Here is a 21696-nt window from a genome sequence, read left to right as displayed (position 1 = left end):
CTCTGGACTACAGCCAAGCTTTGGACTGTGCTACAACAGAAACGTTGTTCTTAACTTGCCGTTGGGGTGCTATATGCTGAGGAGGTTATAGCTTGTATCTCTGCTGTCACGAGGGACCAGGCCAGCGTTTGCTGCCTATTTTGGTGCTGCAAGCCCCTCTAAAGTCTTGACTACAGCCTTCTCAAATGGGGGAGGGAGGTTGTTTATTGCCCCTAAGACAACTATCACAGTACCTGCCTTTTAAAATTTTTTTCGGTTGCAAGTTGTGGTTTTGAAGATGTTTCTAGACCTACTGGATACAGTTGGCTAAGCTAGGACTTAAGCTGAGAGCAGACCAGTACTGATGGGCTGTGTTTAGCCTCCCACAGAATAAGATGTTTCAGTCCTGCTTGTCTGGACTCCAGGACAGAAGTGAACGTTGCTGCTCCGATTTTGCAACTCAGTGGAGGAATCACTGGGCTGGAAAGGCAGCCACGCCAAAGGCTTTGCTTTTTTTTTACTCAATGGTACTTGGGGGCAATGGAAGACCCATGTGTCGATCATGAGCAGAATTTTGGAAACTTCTTGAGTTGTTATCATTTTATACCATTGTTTACTCTTATCTCCGATTAAAAGATGCTTCAGAAACTTGGCTGACCTGTCTCATCTTGAGAACATAAAATCCAGGACCCCCGCCTCTTTTCAGTGCCTCTGAGCAGCTGGGCTGCTGCCCAGTGCCACCGAGCAGCACCTTCTGAAGATGAAGAGGGACCTGTTTGTGCCGTTTTGGGCAGACACCACGCAGCACCACCCTTGGGCGTTTTCACACGGTTTTTATTGTGCCTCCGTCTCGCAGCCGGGAAACGTGGTACCGGGTCCCAGGCTGCCCTCAGCTGTCGGGGCCGGCCGCAGCCTGCCGCTCCCGGCGGCGCTGGAGGAGGCGGTAGGCGCGGACGCTGCACAGGTACCCGCCGTAGACCGTCAGCAGCATCATGGAACCGGAGAAGGCCTTGTAGCCGAAGTCGGCCAGTTGCTTGCCGGACACCATGGCTTGCGCCTGCAACACAAGGCGGCGGTCAGCGGGGCCGGGAGCACTCCCTCCCCCGCCCCATCCAGCCCCCCCATCCCCGTACCTGCGCCGTCGGGCTCTGGTACCACCGGCGCGCGGTTCCGCTGCAGTGCGCTTCCGGTCACTGCCCCGCCGCCGCCGGTCACGTGGGGGCGCGGAGGGGGGGGGGGTGCTGTGCCGCCGCGCTGCCTGCTGGGATGGGTAGTCCGCGGAGGCGGGAAGCTCACGCGGCAGCTGCGGCGCCCCCTCGCGGGCGGCGGCGGCGCCACCGTTCTTTTCCCCTCAGGCGTCGCGTCAGGCCTTCCAAGCCATGGCCGGTGCCCGCTCTTGCACGCAGCCCGCCCAGGCCCGCTCTCCTCAGCACATCTCTTGCTACTGGCTGTGAGGTGCCCTGCGTGAGGCTGAGACGCCGCCCCACACAGTATGGAGCAAAGGCCGCTCAAGTGCCATTCCAGCACTGAGGCGCTCCGAGGCCTTGCCACCCTTCCTGAGGGTGCAGCCTACGCTCACAGCGCAAGTGCCTCCTCCAAGAGGGCTTGAGGAGGCTGTGTGCCTCCAAAAGCGCTACGGCAGCTGTTGGCACTGAATGGTGCTCTCCTTCCAGAGCTCCTTGATCGCATTTGAATACTGCTGTCACAGCACTGCTCTGCTCCCAGGGCTCTGTCAAGCACTGAGGCTGCAAGAGTCAGGCTGCCCCCTCTCCCTTGTCCTTTCCCCAGGCCGCTGCACCGCAGCAGCTCCCGAGGCTGCAGCGCCTGGATGTGCTGAGGCTGCAGAACATAACTCCAAATGGCAAAGGGAAGACTTTTTATAGCTCATCACCTCCAGCACTAGTGCAAGGCATGGGGGGTGGCTAAAAGCAAGACTTGTGCACTGGCCAGCCCCAGGTGAGACTTAGGACCTTCAGCAACTGCTGTGAAGCCCTGCAGGGACTTGGGCACTGCCAGCAGCACATAGTGTCAGAGACCCACACTAGAAGGGATGCACAAAGCGCTTCCACAGCAGAGGAGCTAAGAGCTAAACGCACATCCAAAACACAGTTGCAGATCCTGCTGTGTTGCAGCTCCAGGAAGGTGCTGACAACAAGTTTAGCAAGCCAAGGTGAGTGACTGCAATGTGTCAAGGGAGCAGAGCTCAGAGACCCTCGCTCCTGTGTGAGCCTCATGTCCAAACACTTGAGCCAGGATTCCTGAACCACTTCAGGACAAAGGGATCTAGAAGTTGTGCCAGCCCTGCAAGAACACACTGGACTTCCTTTATCCTCCCTCCAACCTCAATAAAGTTCCTCATTTGAGGAAGCCGATGCTGACTACTTTCTGTATGATAGCTCAGTTGAATTTAAAGGTCGTAGGGTGCCTAGTGAGAAAGCATGTCTAATAAAAGGCACAGAAACAACTGCAGTGCCAGCAGATTAAATTCCCCTAGCAAGAGGCTGAGTGAAGGGCTAACAGTCCTGGAAAGGTCACTCAGTACGAGATGCATTTCAAAGAAAGACAGGGACAAGGCAAGTCTGGGAAAAGCTGTGGGGAAGAGATGAATAAAGCAACACAGCATGTCTTAAGAAGCCAAGACATGAAAGAAGGGGAGACCTAGCATACATGGGCCACAGTGGGGTCCTGGCCCAGCTGCTGCAAGTCCCTGGTAGAAGAGTTAGGATTCTGTACCCAGCTCAGCATTGCAATCTCAGTCCTCTTTGGTCCTACAGCCAAATTTTAACAGTGGAACCGCTGCTAAGAAAAAGCAAGTGGAACAGTGTGTTATGTTGTGACTGAACAGTGACCTGCAGGGGCATTCTTACTGTTTCTGGGACAGTACACAAGGGTCCTGAGCCAGGAGGGAACTGACAGTGCCCTGTTCTGCACTCTTAGAAAGTCCAGCAGGCACCAAAGACAACGATGCACCGGAGCCACAGAGCAAAGATCACATCTCACTTCTCCTCTCCAGGTTTATTATTATTTTAAACATTTGTAAAGTACACTGCTAGTCAGAGACCGAGTGGACTCAGGACCCGGAACGCGGCTGGACAGCGAGACCCACAGCAGCTCTGGCCTGCCAGCCCAGACGGGGATCAGTGAACTGCTGGACATGCTGGCCTGAGCAAACACAAGCGGAGTGACCCAACTTTGGAGGACCAGAGGCACGTGGCACCCAGCCAGACAAGGGGCAAGCTTCAAAGGTACAGCACAAGGCATGAGAACTCTGTCCTCTACTGTGACGTTTGAGGTCTCCTCATACCTCTTGTGGATCACGTGTCCATTACTGCCCCTTGTGCTAGCGGGCAGTTTCCAGCACCCTTGCAGAAGGGGCAGCAGGGAAAATGTGGAACCTGCTTTCTTAGCTCCTGTAAAGCCAAGTAGAAGCAAAGACCAGGTTAAGGCACAGACTGGAGCAAGCCAGAGAGAAAGCAAAAAGCTGCTGTGGATCATTCATCTAAAAGCAACGTGACCCAACTGCTTTGTCAGGTACACTGCCAACGGCTACACAGTCTGCCAGCTGCTCAGAAAGACTTTGGGGCAGTTGGTCCCTGCATTGCCAAAGCCAGCCAGAGGACAAACTGCTATGAGGGAGAAAGGCTGTCTGGGGACAGTCAGTGGGCATGGAATTAGCACAGGCAAATCTGTGACAACAGGGGAGTTCCCCAGGTGCAGGGGCCAGGTTTGATTGTGAGAGCAAAAAAAATCTAAATAAACAAGCTCTAAAGTCTCACGCTGGAGCTGCCTTCACATGCGAAGCATTGGCCATCCCCTTCAGCAGGAGCAGCTGGCAGTGGCTGGGGAAACAGCACATGGCAGAGTGACAAAGAATGCTACTTTCTGTGCTTCTTAGAAAGAAGAATGATTCTCAGCCCCTATGAAAGCCCTGAGGAGCCTGTCAGGGAACTGTGCCCTCTCCATGAGACAGTTAAGCCAAAAGCAACAGCAGCAAGCAGGAAAGGGCTAGTATCATGCAAAGTGGTCCCGTGGGGCAATCTCAAAGCTTGTCCTCCCAGGCAGTGCCCCCTGCACAGCCCGTATCAATCAAGATGACCTGGCAGAGTCCCTCTGAGAACTGAATCCATCATGGCAAGAGAAAGTGAAAGGAGGAGGGCGCTCAGCCCCGCTCAGGGCAGACCCTAGACAGCAGCAGAAGCTAAACAAGCCCTTCAAAGGGAGAGGGAGATCAGCAGGTACCTCTGTGCAGATGCCAGGCTCAGGCTGGCAGTGTCCAGGGCTGAGAAAGGGAACCTCTGCCCTTCCAGCACTCTGCAAAGGCTTCCAGGAAATCTGGACTCCTTACAAAGCTGTAGCAGCAGCAAGTTGTTGCAGGCAGGAACTTTCTGCTCATCCCTGCAGGATTGGTGGTTTTGCAGGCAGAGCCCACTTACATGTGCTCAGGGTGGTTCTGGAGACACTTGATGACATCAGTAACAGGTTTGCCCTCGTAGCAGATCTGATACACCGCTGTGAAGAGGGGGAACCTGTGGGCGGATGAACAAAGTCACCCCCTGCACTGTCACCAGAGCTGGCAGAGTCAGAGCACCTCGACTTCTGTTGCGACATGCAGGACCACTGGGCAGGAGCAGGTGGGACAATGGCATGGTGCCTCATCCAACAGGCCATTCTTGCCCAGCTGATTTTATGTGGGCACTGCAGAGATTCACCTGAGCAGCAGAGACACTAAGGGTGGGTTTCCCCTCCCACAGCTGCAGGAAAGATCCCAGCTCCACCCCAAAAGAGCAGACAAAGGCGATAAGAGCACTCACTTCTCTACTACATTCTTGCTTTTAAGGATGCGATGCAGCTCAGCAGACGTCTGGGGACCCTGCAGCTTCTGCCCATTCAACATCTCCTTCTCCAGCTGCTCAATAGACTGAAACAACCCAACAGTGAGGGAGCTGGTCCCTGCAACCCCACCCGCTGCCCCACGTTCCTTCCCTGGATCAAGGCCGCAGCACTCAGCGAGTGAAGGAAGGATGCCATGGTTCTAACTGGGTCCATCCTGCTGCCAGCTCAGCAGGTTGATGCAGATATCAATGTTGTCTGCTCCTCGCTCTGCTTACCTTCCCAGTCTTGGCAAAAGCCTCAGCCACCTTGCGGTTGCGGCCACCATAGCAGGTAGTGATGAGGTCAGCAACCCCGCAGCTCTCCAGGAAGGTGGAAGGGGTGACGGGGCCCTTACAGAAGAGTCTGGCAAAGCCAATCATCTCCATCAGTCCCAGACGGATCACGGCAGCCTTCGTGTTGTCTCCATAGCCAAGTCCATCACAGAAACCAGCTCCTACAGCCACAACGTTCTGGAAAACAGCAGCAGTATGGAGGGATCTGTTCCAAACGGAGCTCAGGGCTTTTGCTGTGTCCATGAGCTGCCTGTGTGATCACAAGCACAGGCTCCTGCCTGCCCCTGCCTGTGCCAGTGATCATCACCCCTCCAAGCAACTGAACAGGACACATCCACAGCTCCCTCCAAAGTCTGGCCTTTGACCCAACGGTCTCAGTGAGCCACGGTACAATATCCAGTGGGGTTCATGCAACTGTCAGCCTCCTCCCCAGAGCTCCCTGCAGAACCCTGGAGAACCACAGGCTCTGCTAACCAAGACCTGCAAACCCTGGTGAGCAGCTCACCCACCTTGAGAGCCCCGCAGATCTCTACAGTGTCAGCTTCCTGCACCACCGTCACCCGGAAGTTTGGTGTCTGCATCAGCTCCTTCAGCATCTGCCCGTGCTGCATGTTCTTGCAGCCTAATGAGACAAAGCAAGGAGGAAGAGGAAGATAATGGGGGAGACCATAAGGTAGGACTGTGCTGCTTTCCTGCTTACTGGTGCATTCCTGTGGCATAGCCCTTGCAGCTAGTGCAGTGAGAAGAACCTATTGCCCAACTGATGGACATTGCTAAACAATTTCAGGTCCACAAAGTGCCGAGCACACATTGCCTGGCAGATAAGTGAGGTTCAACCTGGGAATTCCCAGAAGATGGGGATAATCCCTACTGCTGTGTCAAGTAAGACAGAAATGACATGCCCAGTAGATTAAAGGCATTTTCAAAGGTTGCAAATTTGGGTTTGAAGACTGCTGTTCTCCCTGTTCCTGCACTGTCCTGTACAAGCTTGTTTCAGTGCACTCACAGTGATTGCACGCTCTGCTTACACCTCTCCAGTCTCTGCAGCCTCCTGCACAGCATGTTTGCTTTTGTTTAAAACACAGACACTTTGAATCCCTTAACTTCTAACCCAGCAAACTGTTCTGTTGGTTTTGGCTGCTGTGCATCATTCACAAACAGTGTGGAGGATGTTAGGAACAGTCAGCAGATGAATTTTCAAGCAGCGCTGGCTAGCAATAACATGAGATCCAGGTGAGCATCCCTTGAAGCCCAAGGAAATGAAGGTAGGAACTCTATTTCCTAAATAGCCTCTTAGCATCCACCCCTTTCGTTTGTGCCAGGCAGACTGTCTGATGCTCAGAGTCTGGGCTGGCAGGAGCTTTTAGACACACAACTCTGTTTTTAATGGAGCGAGCGATCACATCGTAGACCCTGTGAATGAGTTCATCCAGTTCCTATGGAATCTCACTGCCTCCACAGGGAAAAAGGGCCAGCTCACCCTAGGCAGCAGTAGTTAAAGTTGCACCATGCTCACCCCTTTGCCTCTTCCTGCTCATCAGAAACAAAGGCTGCTAGCGAGGAGGGATGTTGGCTCCTTACCAATGGTTGTTTCACAGAACTTCTCTGCTGCCACTTCATTAGCGATGTTGGCCCCCATGAGGACGCTCATCTCTATACCCAGTTTTTCATGGATAATGTCTGAGATCAGCCTCAGCCCATCTGGTCCTTCATCCACCCCCTGGGAGACAACCAGGGACAGAGATAAGCATCTCTCCACCCTGGAGACCTCACCCCACCTGCCCCTATCCCATCATTCCCTGTGCTGCAATGCTTCGACTCTCATCCCAACAGCCCCCCCAGTGCTCATTTGCACCCCGTTCCTCACAGCGCTTGAGATCCCCCCATGTGCCCTCACCCTTCTCCTCCACCAATAAGCCTCCAAATAACCACAAAGACTCTGCCCCCGCTTCCCACTCCCCACGCCCCCCCATAAGCCTGGAGCCCAGTTTCTGCTCCAAGACACCAGGATTCCCTTTGCAGCCTCTCCAAGCCAGGCTGCTTCCAGCCAAGCCCAGTGCCCCAGGCGAGCTGCCCGGCCGCGCTTCTCCTGCTCACACCTTGATGAGCGACACCCCAACAGCATCTTTCTTCACATGGCCCTTGAGCTGGTCACAGACTTTGCCAATAAACTGGTGAGGCACCACAAACAGGAGGATGTCAGCCTCAGCACAGGCTTTCAGCAGGTCTGGCTCTGCTACCTGAAAAGAATATGACTGTCACCAGGGACTTGTGTCTGTAGATGTCCTGTAAGGGAAGGAAGGCCAAAGTCACTGCCCCAAGGTCCCCTTCCAGGGCTGGCAGGGCAGAGGGGCTGGAGCAGCTTGAGCTGGTCCCACGAAGGTGGTACAAAGAGCTGGGCTCATTCTGGGGAACGTCAGCAGGCCAGTGCCTGCCGAGGGGCTGAGCGTACAGCCGTGGGGCAGCAGGCCCCACGGGTTCTCTGCACGCTGCCGATGGCAGCTCGGATGCAGCCACATGGCCTCAAGCCCAGCCCATGGGATGCCAGAGCTGGGGCAAAGGTGGGCAGCGGGAGCAGCCAGGGCTGCAGCTCATCCAAGCATGGATCAAGGTCACCGGGAGGGTGTAACCGCGTCCGCTGCAGCCCAGTGCATCCCCTACCTTCAACACCCCCGGTGCCCAGGACCCCAGGACTCCAGCAGCTCCCAGCAGAGCTATTATTACCTCTCACCAGAGAGCCTGGCTGTCAGCACCGGACCTTGTGCTCAGCAGAGAGGCTGCTGGTGGGCCACACTCACCACGTTGGGGGGCAGCTTGTGCCCTGGCAGGTACTTGACATTTTCATGCTCCTTGTTGATGATGTCGGTGAGCCGCCGGCCACCCACCTCCTCCTCCAGCACCCACATATTCACCTGGTTCTCGAAGGTGCTCAGCCGCGCCGCGTTGCTGCCAGCGATCTTGGCAATGGCCGAGCCCCTGCGAGGGCAGAGCAGAGCCGTAGGCAGTGGGCACCAAGGCCACTGGCACCAGCAAGCCCGGTGCACCACAGGTCACTTGCACAGGGGTCCTGGTAAAACGGGGATGGCTTGCACCGGGTACGATGAGGCACCGGAGAGGAAAGGGACTACGCTGTGCTTGAAGAGGGGACCCGGGTACGCAGGCAGCACGTGCTCACCAGTTGCCAGAGCCCACGATGCAGATTTTCTTGCCACCCATGATGTGGGGAGCCAGGGCACTGCGCAGTTCTGAGCCTGCCGCTGGTATTTCACAGCCACCCGGAGCAGGGGCGGCCCTGTCCCGCCTCCAGCCCCGCCTTGCCCCGAGGGAAACCGGGCACCCGTGCCCCAGGGTGGCAGAGCCAGCCGCTTTCCCAGGCACAGCTGGTGCTCGCAGCGCGGTGGGTGGCAATGCGGGGCTGCACTGCAGGTGCAAATTGCTCCCCCAAAGCAAAGGTGAAATACCTCCGATCCCAAATCTCAGCAGGACTGGGAGTCGTGGCTGCTGAGCCTCTCTCCCCGTTTTTCTGCATAAAAGCATTTTATTTGCTCCCTCTTCCTAAGAAGTGCCATTCCCCACCCCCCCAAGGAAGAAATATGAACCACCTGGTTGCAGACCCAGGGCACAACTCCTGCCCTGATCTCACAGCCTTAGGCAGCAGCACGAACTGCCTGACCTTAGGCAAACTGCCCTTTCTTCTACACAGAGGATCTCTTTCCCTTGCAACAAGGGCTTACAGGTTTTCTGTAAATCATTACATTTCTACTTTTATAAACAAGGCAGAGTGAAGAGAGTAATGCCCCTTTTGCATAGTTTTAAGCCCTTGAATGTAAACTAACTTTAATACAGTTTTCTCAACATTATGCCCGACTCCCATGGGGCTTGTAACAGGCCGTCACAATTCTGCAAGGCAGCAGAGTGTAGAAACTGGGCTGCCTAGATTTTATCAGCAGCTTGGCCACTGGATTTCCAGTTTTGCTCAAGTTACTTTGTTTACCACAAAAGCCCTTCGCAAAGGCTTAGCAGACTCTGCAAGCCAGGAGATCCTTACATGAAAAGCTCTCTATAAAAGGTGAAAATATGAAGAACATTTTCTCTCCAGTCTCTTAACCCAGCTGGCTTTGTCAAAAAGTAAAACAAACAAACAAAAAAAAGTGGAGATAATCCTGTCCCTTCCCAGGCAAGTAAATGAAGTGTCATCCACCGAGGCAGCTGCCGAGAGAAAGCGTGCTGTCAGCACAGAAGGAGGGAGGACAGCTTCCTTCACAGGAGGCTTTTATTAAAACTGGGTGACATCTACAAGGATACAGTACAAAAAAAAAAAATTTTGGTCCATGGAAAAACCCATAATATTCAGTTAAGAAAAGCAGTTATTCTGCAACAGCTATGTTTGCCTACGTAGTACTCAGTATCCTTCACATGTAATTACCCCGAGGAGTCAGTGGGCTGCTTCAGCAGCACCAAGACCTTCACCCCAGTACCACAGAGGAGCCATTTCATAAGAGGGCAAAGGAGAAGGGAAGTCGGGAGTCTATTACTCACAGACATGTAGTAGCACAGACACAAGGAGTAGGGCCACACAGGCTCCCAAATTCATAGCAACCTTCCCAACCACACCAAAGCTGGGTGTGGGGATGAGGGGAGTTTGTCAGTAACATGACTTTGCAGCTATTCCAAGAGAATATGACCAACTTTCAAGTCTATTTGTGTTAGAGTCCCGAGCAGAAATACTGAGACCCAGGTTAACAGAAGCCATTCTCTTACACGTGACCACTAGTTCACTAGCAATTCATTCCATAAAGAGGCATCTGGGCTGCTACTTCCCCGTGGTAGAGAAAATCTACTTGTACATTCCTGAACCATGCTGGGCCTTATGGCAGCCTCTGAACCTAAAACGTGACTAAAAACCACTAGAGCTTCAGCATGGAAACACCTGCTAACTCACATATGCTTGGAGCTACATTCATTCCCAAGGACTGTCCTGTTACACCCTCAGATCCACACGAAGGAGCATCTCATCCCCACGGCAAGTGACACAGGATAACTGTCCCAAAGGAATGAGCCTATAACACTGTGCCCCTGCACAATTCCACCAGGCAGCTGCTGCATCCCCTCTCCCTGCTACAGGGAAAACGAGCAGCCAGATGGCTTGTTGGAACCGCAAGTGTAGGTCTTTTGAAGCGCAGTGAAGTCTCACCACTCCAATGCTTCCACATCCCTGCAAGTAAGCCAATGCATCTCCCCTGTGATCCCGGCCTAGGGCAGTCTGTCAAAGAACACGAAGGGAACAGGGCAGGGAAGAAGAACAAGGGAAGAAGCAATTCTCTACACAGTCCAGTAACCTCCTCAAGGAGGAGAGTGACCCATGAGGCAGCCCAGTGCAGCAGCACCCTCTGAGCGAGGGATTAAGGGCAGGGAGGTATGTCAGCTCATGGCATCCTGCCCACTATGTCTCCTGGCACCTTGCTATAAAACGAGGCAGGGAAGAGACTAGCCACAGAACTCCACCCTTACAGCAGATCCAGGCTACCCAGACCCAGGTCTCATGTGCACCACAACTAGATGCTAGTTGGGGAGGAATGGGCTGTGGTTTCTGAACTTGAGAAAGGCTCCAAGTCAGCAGTCGTACTGGCTACGGGGGGCACTACAGGCAGTGTGGAGTCAAGGGGAGGCTCTCGGAAGCCTTGGGACTGACAAGGCAACAGTCAGGAAGAAAACCAGGTAGAAATGTGTGCTCATTGGAGCCTGTCTGCTTGCCACACCCCGGAAGACCCCAAGTGTCCTGGAGTTGCCCCAACAGGGACAATGCCAGGACGAATAATGATGCGGGCCTCGCTGCCAGAGTGGGATTATGGGAGCCTTAACAGCATACTCTGCAGCTCTCTGTCTCCACAAATAGCTGTGATGCCTTCTGGTTGGGGAGGAGCAGAGCAGCCTATGTGTTGCGGATTCCCAGGGCCTGCTCCAACTCCTGCCGTCTTTGCTGCACCTGCAAGAGAAGCCAGAATCGCAGCATTAACATACTCAGATGGTGCAGCGCTACAGCATCCAAGTAACACAGGACCCAGCTGGAAAACTCAAACTGGGACCACGATGCATCAGCAGTGTCTACAAGCAAAGCTTCGCACTTTCACTTTCTACCGTCAGCAAGGAGAGTATGTCAGCAAGTGGGTATGGAGAGGGACCCCTGCTCAGGGACACTCACCTTGGAGTAGAAGTATCTGCACACGGCTTCCTGAGCCCACGGCTGGAAGTAGAACTCAGCTCTACGCTCCTCTTCAGGATTCCCGACAACATCAGTCATTGTCTGGAGAGCACAAAGGACAAAACGGTTCAGGGAGTGCAAAAGCTCTGGCTGTGCTGAGCAAACCCACACCCACTCCCCTTTCCTCAAAGAAATGTCGGTTCAGTCAGGTCAGGTTCTTACTCTCGACTCCAATTCTAGTCTTGCTTTCAGAGCAGGAAATTGCCCCCCCCCCCCCTCTGTGGGAGCTGTTTATAATGAGGGCAGCATGTGACTGCTTCCACCTTCCACACAAGACAAAGCTTTTACCTTTAAATCCCGGCACTGGGACTGTAGCCAGTCGTTGATGAAGCCCTGAGGATCTCGGGCAAAGCTCAGCATGAACTCACGCTGGGTCTTCAGCTGGTTAATTGTCTCTATTGTTTCATGAATCTGAAGGAGATAAGCACAGCAACTAAACTGCTGACTAGGGGAAAATGTCAGACAGAGACCCAACACACGAAGGTACATTCTTACACTCCCTGGTTGACTTATACCTATCAGATAGGATTTTCAATTCCCACTTTCCTGCTCTAAATATTACCAATTCTCCCATTAATTATTTACTTTAAAATTACACTTCCAGGTAAAGCCATCTGTTTGTAAGCATGGCTGACCCCACTCCAGCTTCCAAATGCACAACAGAGCAAAGCTGAACTCCTGTCCTGTTCAGGGCTCACCTGTCTCAGAGACACATTCCTACCCAGCAATGAGCGGGGGCAGACCTCAAGGAGCTCTTCCTACCTTGTTATCCAGAGCAGCAATTTCCTGTTGACTGGCTGTGGATAGCAGAAAGGAATTCATCTGAGTTTTCAGGGTATCATCCACCTCCACATCAATGTCATAGCAAGCAGTTTTCTTCTGGTCATTTGGGTCAACACTAGGGGCATCCACAAGAAAGAAGCCAAAGTGAGTAGCTCAAGAAAGCACCAAACCGTAGCTCCTGCAGGCAGCAACAAGCCAAGCTAGCATTAGCTTCAGCCCTAACGCTAAGCAGCAAAGCTCCACTGATGACTTTGCAGCACAAGGACCAAGTGATTGTTCCAAGCAGATTTCTATCTACAAAAGTGTAATGCAAAGGACAGCATGAACATGGGAGTGCCTTGTGGAAAAGAGGGATGTGGTAAACGAGAGAGGCAAATGTCCTTGTACAAAGAAACAAAGACAGGCAACACAAGAACTGCTGCTAAAAATCAGAACATATTACATCATCTTCCTGTGCCAGCTTCATCTATCCTTTCCATTTTTCTTTCTAGAAATATGAAGTCATGTGGACCAGCCTCACCTGATCACATGATTAATGATGATCGGTTCTGGGGGCATAAGCAACGCATGAAGTCTTTGCGGGATTTCAGAGAACTTCATCCGCTGCGATTCGAATATCTGTGACAGAAACACAGGGCTAAGGAAAGGAATGGGAGCTCAGTGCCAGTGATGACTGGCTGCTGGCAAAGAAATCCTGAAACCGTCGCTTGTTCCAGTCACACTTACCTGCTGGAGGTATTTGTCACAGATGACATACTCCCGCTCATGGGGGTCCTGGAGCTTGTGAGTCTTGATATATTGCCACAATGCCTGGATGATCACTGGACGGGTCTGAGTGTGAATCCCCAAGAGACGAGCCAAGCGGGGATCCAGTTTGAACTGGGGAGGCTGAAACGAAAAGCACAAGAAGGTAAGATGGCCACAGACACAGCTAACAGTACATGCCCCGCAGTGTTACTCCCATCTTACCTGGTAATCCAGCATCAGAAGGACAGTACAGCGCACATTAACATCTCCCGGCCTCTTCACCTGGAAGCCATCTGTCTCCTGAGTTGTAGCAGTCCTGTGCCACTGAACAAGAGAGGGCATTCAGAAGCACCCACATGCTCAGTTCTCTTTGCTCCTGCTGCTTGGCACCCAACAAGCTTGCCAGTAAATCCCACCCACCTAGAGAAAGTTCACCTTATTCCCACTTACAGCTTGAAACAGGAGTTAATACATTTGTTCAGAGCCCCAGCAAGTCAAAGGAAAAGCTAAGATAAGAATTCAAGAGCTCCTGCCTCCCAGCCACTTGTTCAAGCCTTAAGTATCCCCACCTCTCAAGTTACAAACAATATACAAACCCTGTCTGCTGAAACATCAACCCATTTTTAGAGGTAACACAGCAAAAAGCAGCTCACCTCTACCAGGTGATTGTCAGGGCCATACAGGTCTTTATCAAGTTCAATGACCAGAGATTTAAAGAAGGATGAGAACTTTCTTTTCTGCTTGGTGGCATCATATTTGGACAAAGCAGACTGCAAGCAACACAGGAAGGAAAAGTGTTAGGACAGCAAGTCTCAGCACTTAAGCACAGCCACCGTGCACAACAGCGTTCCTTTAAGTTCTGAACACCTAAATTCACCAACATGTGCTTGAAAATCAAGTTCCAAGTCAGAAAGTGAAAGACTGGAGTTAAAGAAGAGCTTGCAGGAATTAAATCACTCAGCAATTACATAGAATGCAAGTGCCCTGATTCTCAGAGCCAGGGTACACATGTGCCACTGATCTGCTCTCACCATTAATTCTTATAGCTATAAGATCTTTGTATAACTCATGTCCTGCCACGGGGATACCCATCGGTTTCCAAGTTGGGCTCTCGGTCTCTTCACCATCAGACTCCTTGGAAAACAGAGATGAAGGAGGATATCAAGCCCCTAGCTACACTCTCAGACATTAAGAAACTGGTTTCATTGCCAATTCCAGATCCATAAAGTCACCTCTGTGGTTGGATATTTCAAACTTACATCTTCCAGCAGTCGACCTTCCACCCGAAGCTCCCAGGAGGCAACGGTTCCTTCACCATCCTCTGCATCCGACTTGGCTGGATTGAAGGTATTGGAGATAAAAATACGTAGCTTTCGTTTTTGCTAAGAGAAAAAGCAGTGCTTCAATGTTAATTCTGAAATAAAGGGCTGACTATTTTGCTTATGTTTTGCTAAAACTAAGCTTAATGTTTTTAGCGGTCTCGTATTTCCCTTCTCCCAGGGCAGACAGTAAGGAAAGAGGCATTTCTGGTTGCACTCCTTGGTTATGCCTGGAGCATTAAGATTCCTCATATGCCACGCTTAGAGGGACATGACTCAAGCTTCAGTGCTCTCCTCCTGTCTTAACTAAAATAAAAGCCTCCAAACCTTCCTTATGATAACCATCAATGCAGCCCACCCCTACCTTAATGGGTCGCTTCAAAGCCTCCTGGATATCCAGGCGTTTCCTCATGATCGTCTGGTCCAATTTCCTTTCAAAGGCCAGCAAGTCCATATAGGCCTGGGACTCGGGGACAAGTTCACGAATCTACAGCCAATCAAGAATGCAAATCATCATCAGCTCGCCCGCACTTCTCCAGTCTGCTTCCTATCAACACAGGCTGCAACTGCATGTGCCACTCACCCTCTGAGGTAGAATTTTGTCAGCCATCTTCTTCTTTTTAGCGCTGTTGAAGAAGATGCACATACAGGCATTAAAATGGCAATCACTTTGTGCAAATTAACTCATTCACAAAGAGAGCAAGACGCGGCTTATTCTCTGGTTTAGTACTGTGGCATTAGCAGTGCTCTCAGCCTGGATGCTAGTCTCGGGACCAGGCTCTCATTTTCTGAGGCACTTATCGTTACCGTCATCACAGAGTCAGGCTTTTTATTCCCCACAGCCCCTGCCAGGCCTCCAGCACTGCAGAGCTGACAAGCCCTGCAGCAGTGTGACTAACTGATTACCTGAATATTTCACACCCCCTACGAGAGCTTAGAAAGCAGGGTTACATCACGTTGGAAAGGACATACTGACATAACGCCTAATCAAAGTGACTCTCTAGTCTCAATTGGCTTTAGGCTGACTTTTTCTAGGAGATGCATTTTAAATCAAGGGATGAATTACCAGTGTTACTGAGGCATCACATTATACTGCCAGAAACATAACGCAAACCTGCTCTTCACTAGCAGCTGTACGTTTTTCTTTTATCTGCTGGAAGCCCCTCCTCCCCCAGAGAGGGAGCCGGGCAAGAAGGCCGACATCCCTTTCAGCCACCCAACAAGAAGCAGCCATGAGAAGCCAAAGCATGGCACAAAGGCACAGCGCCCGAGACAGCCGAACAGAAAAGCTTTGTGCCACTAAGCACAGCCAGACGATTACACCAAGTCGGTGACTGATGCTTCCTGCTGCCCCGCACAGTCCCTGCTTCAGCGAGGACTCACCGCTCTCTCTCGGATTTCAGGGGTGCCTGCCCACACACCCGAACGCAGCCTCTCCCCGTGGAGCCTTTGCGGGGAGAGGCAACGCGCCTGTACCCCAGCCTGGGGATGCCCTGAGGCGCCCCGATGCCTGGGATGACCAGAGACACCCTGCTGACCAGGGATGCCCGGGTTGTCCCCGCTGCCCGGGGGTGCTGGCCCTTACTTGTGGTTGCGGTTGGGCACAGCCTGCGGCTGCACCTGCTGGAGCTGCTGCGGCGCCGGCCTCTTGCGGGCCTGGTCCAGGCTGGCCTGCGCCATCCCGGGCCGCACCGCCGGGCTCCCGCCGTAACCGGGCGGCCCCATGGAGGGGCCCTGTGGCGCCAGCCGGCTGCCCGGTAACATTCCGGGGCGCTGCAGAGAGAAGAAAACCGGTCCAGTGCCCACCGGGAGGGGCCGTCCCCATCCCCGTCGCCCCCGCTCCCTCCCGCCCCGCCTCGCGCAGTGCCGGTCTGCGCGCCCCCGCCGGCCCCTCCCCCGCCTCACCGGGTAGGCGGCTCCCGGCAGCGGCGAGCGGTACAGGCCCTGTCCTGGAGCCGGGCCCATGCGCACCGGCCCGCCCGGCGTGCCCGGCCCTAGCGACCCGGCCCCGGCAGCGGCCCCACCGCCGCCGCCGCTGGGAGTCACCGACTGGAATCCCGCCCGCGCCGCCATCTTCTCCAGCACAAAGGGGAGCGGGCCGGAACCGGATGTCCGTCATAGAGAGCCGGCGCGGCTACCGCGCTAGAGAGGCGTCGCCCGCAACAGCTGCCCTCTGTCAGCCGGAGGCCCACACCAGGGGGTGGGGAAGCGTGTGGGAGAGCGCAGGGTCCTGAGGGGGTGCTGGGCTTATGGGGGTATGTGGGGAGGGTGCAGGGTCTTCGGGGGGTCCTGGGGCTATATGGCAGGTGCAGGGTCTTAGGGCAAGGTCCTGGGGGTGTATGGGAGGATGCAGGGTCTGTGAGGGTTGCTCTGGGGGATGCAGGGTCCTGGGGAACGCTCTTGGGGAGCCTGTGGGGGCTGCAAGGGCCATGGGGCAGTGGAGAGTCCCGTGGGTGTTAGGAGCAGGGTGGGAGAGGCAGCGGGCTGTGTGCTAGGGGCTCCAACCTCTGTGCAAAACCACCTGTAAGAATTTGCAGCTCTTGGGGTCCTTAGGCTGGCAGCTGTTGAGCTCCCTTCAGGCAGGCTCAGGCGCTCATGATCTACCTCAGCTGATGTCACACTCGTTCTGATCTCTCCTGTCCTAATTTAGCCTGGCTGATTTTCACTGCAGCCCTTGGAGTTACTGTACAGGGGTTGTTACAGTCAGAGCTGCTCTGGAGTTGAGGAGGGTTGGGGTGTCAGTCCCATGCTTGCCAGGCCATGATTGTAGCACTCCCTGTTGTAAATATGTGCCTGTTGCAGGAGATGCTGGTCCTGAAGCCTCCCTTGCTCTGGGATGTGCTTGGAGGAAGGAGGCTTTGCCTGCCCTGGGGATGGAGGACCTGGCAGTAACACCTCTCACCAGAACTGCTGTCCTTAGCATCTTAAGAAGTAAGATTATGGGGGCACAAATTGGACGTGAATGGAGTCAGTTTGTTCAGGTTTAGGCGAGCACCCCGGAAGAGGATTCCTGTCTCCATTGACAGCGACTTGGGTTGCTACAGAAAGCATGATGTCAGAATTAAAGGCCGCTTTCTGCAAGTATTAGCATTAAGTTCCCTATTCCCCAGAGCACCTACCCTTGCAGTTGCTCAGAGAGAAAAAGGGACACAAATCCAGCCAGCATTAATCTGTGAAAAAAAGCCAAACGAGCAGTCACACCACAAGTATTAATTAAGCAATTAATGATGATTAGGGGTCATTTCAGAGGCTGTCCTGTGCAGTGCATGACATCGGTGACTGAGAAAAGAAGTGGGGATGTGTTGGCACCTTTTCTGCCAGATACAGCATTCCCTATCTTTGATGAAAAACATGAAGCTTTGAGCACAGCCATTAACTGTTGTCTCAGCATCCATGTGTCCGTGCAGTTAATTTAATGCCACCTCCGACAGGCTTGGCGCCCAGCAGCCTTATGAAATATTCATGGGGAGGAAAAGCAGTGGAACTTATCTGCTATGTATTGTTCAGATGCAACTTTGACAGACTTAAAGCCTGGCCAGGAGCCTTTTGGGCAGGCTGGAAAGCTGCCTGGCTCTCCTGGGAGGGATGTTGCAGAGTGAGGCAGGGTGAGAGTAAGCAAGGGCTAACCTGAGAAGTGGAGAGATGGAGCTCCCCAGCTTGGCACAGGGAGCAGGTGAGCTGCAGGGTCTTGAGAGACCCTACGTTGCGTGAGCTGAGCTGAGCGCGACCCCAGCCCTCTGTCCCTAGCAATTCTCTCTGACCAGTCCTCTTTGTCCCCTGATACTGTCTGCGTTTTGTAAGAAACACAGGGATAAAATAACCCCAGCTTCCTTGGCTCAGTGTCTCCTTACACTTGTCCTTTCTCCTTTCCTCTGCCCTGAGGATTTGGTTGGTTCTCTTCTCCCAGTGGAAATGGTTTACGAAACACTACCCTGTGCACCTTCATTTTAGCGCACCTGCTGGCACAAGGCAGCTCCTCTGAAATCTTCTTCCCCAACCAGTCTGGCTCTGGCTCCAGGCAGCCGAACAGCATCCAGGACTGTGTAATTATATCTCAGCGCCTGTTTCTGCTGGCAGCTTCAGCAGTGAGCAAGTGGTAACTGGGAATTATTGCCAGGGAGGAGAAGAGGTGATGCTATCTCTGCCGTGGTTATATGCATGTTGCGTGATTAATCCTTGCTCAGTAGGGTTTCAGCAGCCACAGAACCCGCAAGGTAAACACAGCGGTGTGCGAGCAGGTGCTTCCCGGCATCTCAGGGCTAGGTGTGTCACACCCCATCCTTGTGTGGATCGTCATAGATGCTTCTCGTGAAATGTAATTAACTCCTTGTCTTGTGCACAGCGTGAGCATTGCACCACTGAGTGACAGACGTGGATGCACGCACGCTGCCTGCACCGCACACCTTGCAGACTGCCAGCCCCGTGCAGCCCGCACGCAGCGCGCCCATCCGTGAGCCGCCGTAATCCTGAACACGCTGAAGGTCCCCGACCTGCGTGCACTGCCCTGCCGTGCCCGGTACCGCCTTGAGTCTGAACATGTGCAGCTTTTCCACTTCATATCTGAGAGCTGCTCACGTTGGTGTCCTGTCTGGCTACGCACCGTACACCCATGGGAACTGCATCGGCTGTGCTGCCTTTGGGGTCCAGTCACCCCTCTGCCAGTCTGTGGATCACAGACAGCAAGTCCAGCAGCAGCAGCAGTCTCGGACAGCCGGGCTGGGGATGTGCCTATGCGATGTGAGGCTGTGACAGATGGATGGGGTGACCTGCTCCCAGCACAGCCCAGTAGGTTAATGGGGAGCCGCGGAAGAGATTATAGCTTGCAGAGGCAGGGTCGCTGCCTGCCCCCTGCAACAGGAGCTGCTGTGAATGCCACCGTGGAGGGAGCGGGCATGGTCAGCTCCGCTGGCTACTCACAGTGGCTGGCTGCAATTAGTTTAGGTTCATTAACTCCCTTCTGGGCTTAGCTATATTATCTTGTTCCTATGCAAAGCCCACCCTGTGGCCTTTGCAGCACCAGCTCTGGCAGGGAAGGACCAGAATAGCAGTAAGACCGTTCTAGTTTAAATGTAAAACACCCGTCTGCCCTTTGCAGGAGCAACAGGGACACGGCCAGAGCCAAGTGGCCGGGGGGAGTTTGGCATTTCAGTATTCCCAGCCCACTGCCCACTCACTATTATTCAGTCTCCATGGGGTCCTGAGGGCTTTTTTGGATGCCCAGTGTTGGATCTGGCATGTTACTTTTGCTCCTTGTAGCTGGAAAGTTTTAGGACAAGAAGTGTGTTTACATATGGCTTGTGCTACAACTGCTACTAACTTGGTTAAATTAAAACCAGGTGATACTCAAGCTAGTGACTCATTTCTGCTCAATCTCAGGTGTCTGTCCCACACCACAGAAGTGTTAGAGTTGTCAAAGATTAGCAGCTGTGCATATGTTAATTTTCCTCCCCCTGCTTGAGAGCAAAAGTCATTTCCCATCCTCCAGCCCTCAGGCGTCCCGCGGGGCGCATTCACGTGGCGGTGCAGGACCAGGCAGCGTCGCGACGCGGGAGCTCGCTTGGGTCCCCACAGCAATCGCCACGTTAGCGCAGCGAAGGGACGCTTTAGCGTGACTCCGTTCAACACCAGCTCCGATGTTGCTGGTATTCATGCGTGAATTTAAAGACGGTGTTGGAAGTCTGGACCAAAGCGTTACCCTCCCCCCTCCTTTTGGGCTTGGCTCCAGGATTTCCGTGACGCCTTCAAGAACATCCTGGGATGATGCCCCCACCTGCCTCCTTGGGGAGCATTTCCAGCAGCTCAGCGAGAGAGAAAGGCTCAGTGTTCATGAGTTATATCATTCTTTATATCATCGTTAAGAGTAGCAGGTATTGATGTACAATGCATCTGTCATCTTATTGTGCTTCCTATGAAAATGTGTGTACATAGTACAGATACCAGAGAGAATTCAACACTTTATACACTTGAAGGCATTCAGAGATCAGTAACAGAAAAAAAAAATGGCACAAGAACAAGGTCTAAATGCTACTAGATGGGTATCTACACTGATATGATGCATATATAGAGAGATATATATATATGTACACATATATATATAGTCATATATATTATATATAAGAAATATAAAATGCAGATGACATAATAGAAACAAACAAAAAAGTGTATGCTTCAACAGGTGAGTGTCAAGGTCAAATCCCAGCCCCATCTTTAAAAGCTTTAATGGGAAAGAGAAAGAAAGAAAATAAATAAATGAAACGCAATGAAACATTAGGAAAAATCCATAAGAAAATTTATGGATGTGGCCGACCCGTCATCTTTGGGCAATCGCTGGATACGAAGGACTGACCCCCAGTTCCTAATTTTGGTCAGGAAGCAAATAATAATAATGACAATAATAAAAACGAAACCGCAGTTTAGAAATAATAATTACTAAAAAGACTTATTGCAAAAGCTCTTAAAGATAAGTAGCACTTCAGCCCTGGGAGGGCTCTTGCTTGATGTGTGGGGCCTGGGGGCTGGCAGGGGCTGGGGGAGGCCAATTTCCACCGTCCCTAGAGTGAAATGGCGGTGTGCTTGCGGGCCCGGGGAGCAGAGCTCGGCCAGCGCCGGACGGCTGGACCCCGGCTGCCAGGGCAGGTCTCTGCGTGCCGGGGAGAGGGCAGCGGTGGAGGAGCAGCGGCGGTCCCGGGGCAGCGAGCCGGCAGACGCCCCGAGGACGCCCAGGGCTTGCAGTGCCCAGGGGCAGCTGCTGGCGGGTGGGTTCAGCGGGGTGGGAGCCTGCGGTCCTGTGGACCAGAGCACCCTGTGTCGTGGGGTGTCCCTCAACCTGTGAACCCTTTTGGTGCTGGGGCTCCGATGAGCGCCTGGCCAAAGCGGTGCCAGGGGGCTGTCCCTCGTGGTGCCCCTGGCCGAGCCGGGCTGGTAGCTGCAGCCGAAATGGGGGCCAGGAGTTTTCCTTCCACCCAAGGATGGCTGTTTTTGGGGGCTGCATGGGGTAGCCCCAGGTTCCCTGGGGACAAGAGGGATTGTGGGGCAGGGCTGGTGCTGGCCAGGCTGCGCAGAGCCCAGGAGAGATGGGCAGGGAGACCAGACCGTCGCCTGTCCCAGCGTGGCCAAAGGAGAGTGTCGGGCAGCGGGGTCTTCAGTGCCGAGGTGGTGACCCCCCGGCCGAGTCCCCTCCGGTGCTCGCAGCCAGCCAGTGAGCTCGGCGGCTGGGCACTGCCGTCGCTGGGGCAGGGTGCCGAGAAAGACGTTTTGGAGAGGTGGAGGTGCCCCGTCTTCATGCGCATGGAGTGGCCAGAAGTGCCCAGGCGAGGGTGGGCTGTGGGCCACCGCGGTCCCAGGGGACAGTGAGGCTCTCCTGGGACTGCCGAACCCACTGCCGTGCCTGCTGGGCACGCCGGGGGCCTCCTTGATGATCCCTCCTGCCGGGCACGGGGGT

At 53.5% G+C, this 21696-nt stretch overlaps 3 protein-coding genes across 5 annotated transcripts; all 3 read right to left on the bottom strand.

Annotated features, from left to right (window-relative positions):
* Positions 1-868: 868 nt before the first annotated feature.
* Positions 869-1027, bottom strand: COX14 (cytochrome c oxidase assembly factor COX14; the record flags this gene model as incomplete). Its single annotated transcript, XM_082011817.1, has 1 exon — positions 869-1027. One exon carries the CDS (start codon positions 1025-1027, stop codon positions 869-871), a length of 159 nt encoding a protein of 52 aa, XP_081867943.1.
* Positions 1028-4408: 3381 nt separating this feature from the next.
* GPD1 (glycerol-3-phosphate dehydrogenase 1) lies at positions 4409-8360 on the bottom strand (the record flags this gene model as incomplete). Of its 2 annotated transcripts, none has more annotated exons than XM_082011805.1 (8): positions 4409-4505; positions 4791-4897; positions 5088-5321; positions 5654-5766; positions 6726-6864; positions 7244-7384; positions 7943-8120; positions 8320-8360. In XM_082011805.1, 8 exons carry the CDS (start codon positions 8358-8360, stop codon positions 4409-4411), a joined length of 1050 nt encoding a protein of 349 aa, XP_081867931.1. The 2 variants fall into 2 exon arrangements, with proteins under 2 accessions (XP_081867931.1, XP_081867932.1); XM_082011806.1 differs by having other exon boundaries at positions 7244-7315.
* Positions 8361-11076: 2716 nt separating this feature from the next.
* Positions 11077-16690, bottom strand: SMARCD1 (SWI/SNF related BAF chromatin remodeling complex subunit D1; the record flags this gene model as incomplete). Of its 2 annotated transcripts, XM_082011784.1 has the most annotated exons (13): positions 16161-16690; positions 15841-16028; positions 14839-14881; positions 14620-14742; positions 14196-14318; positions 13590-13706; positions 13159-13260; positions 12916-13077; positions 12710-12807; positions 12169-12304; positions 11695-11817; positions 11347-11448; positions 11077-11130 (listed from the first exon to the last, which is right to left on the bottom strand). In XM_082011784.1, the coding sequence occupies exons 1-13, from the start codon at positions 16326-16328 to the stop codon at positions 11077-11079; spliced, it is 1539 nt and encodes a 512-aa protein (XP_081867910.1). In that variant the 5' UTR covers positions 16329-16690. The 2 variants fall into 2 exon arrangements, with proteins under 2 accessions (XP_081867910.1, XP_081867911.1); XM_082011785.1 differs by lacking the exon at positions 11695-11817.
* Between the last annotated feature and the right edge of the window lie 5006 nt (positions 16691-21696).

Source organism: Phaethon aethereus (genome assembly GCF_964289735.1).
Source record: "Phaethon aethereus genome assembly, chromosome: 29".
Lineage (NCBI taxonomy): Eukaryota > Metazoa > Chordata > Aves > Phaethontiformes > Phaethontidae > Phaethon > Phaethon aethereus.
Note: the sequence above shows the minus strand (reverse complement) of the source record. Positions and strands in the feature narration are given on the sequence as shown.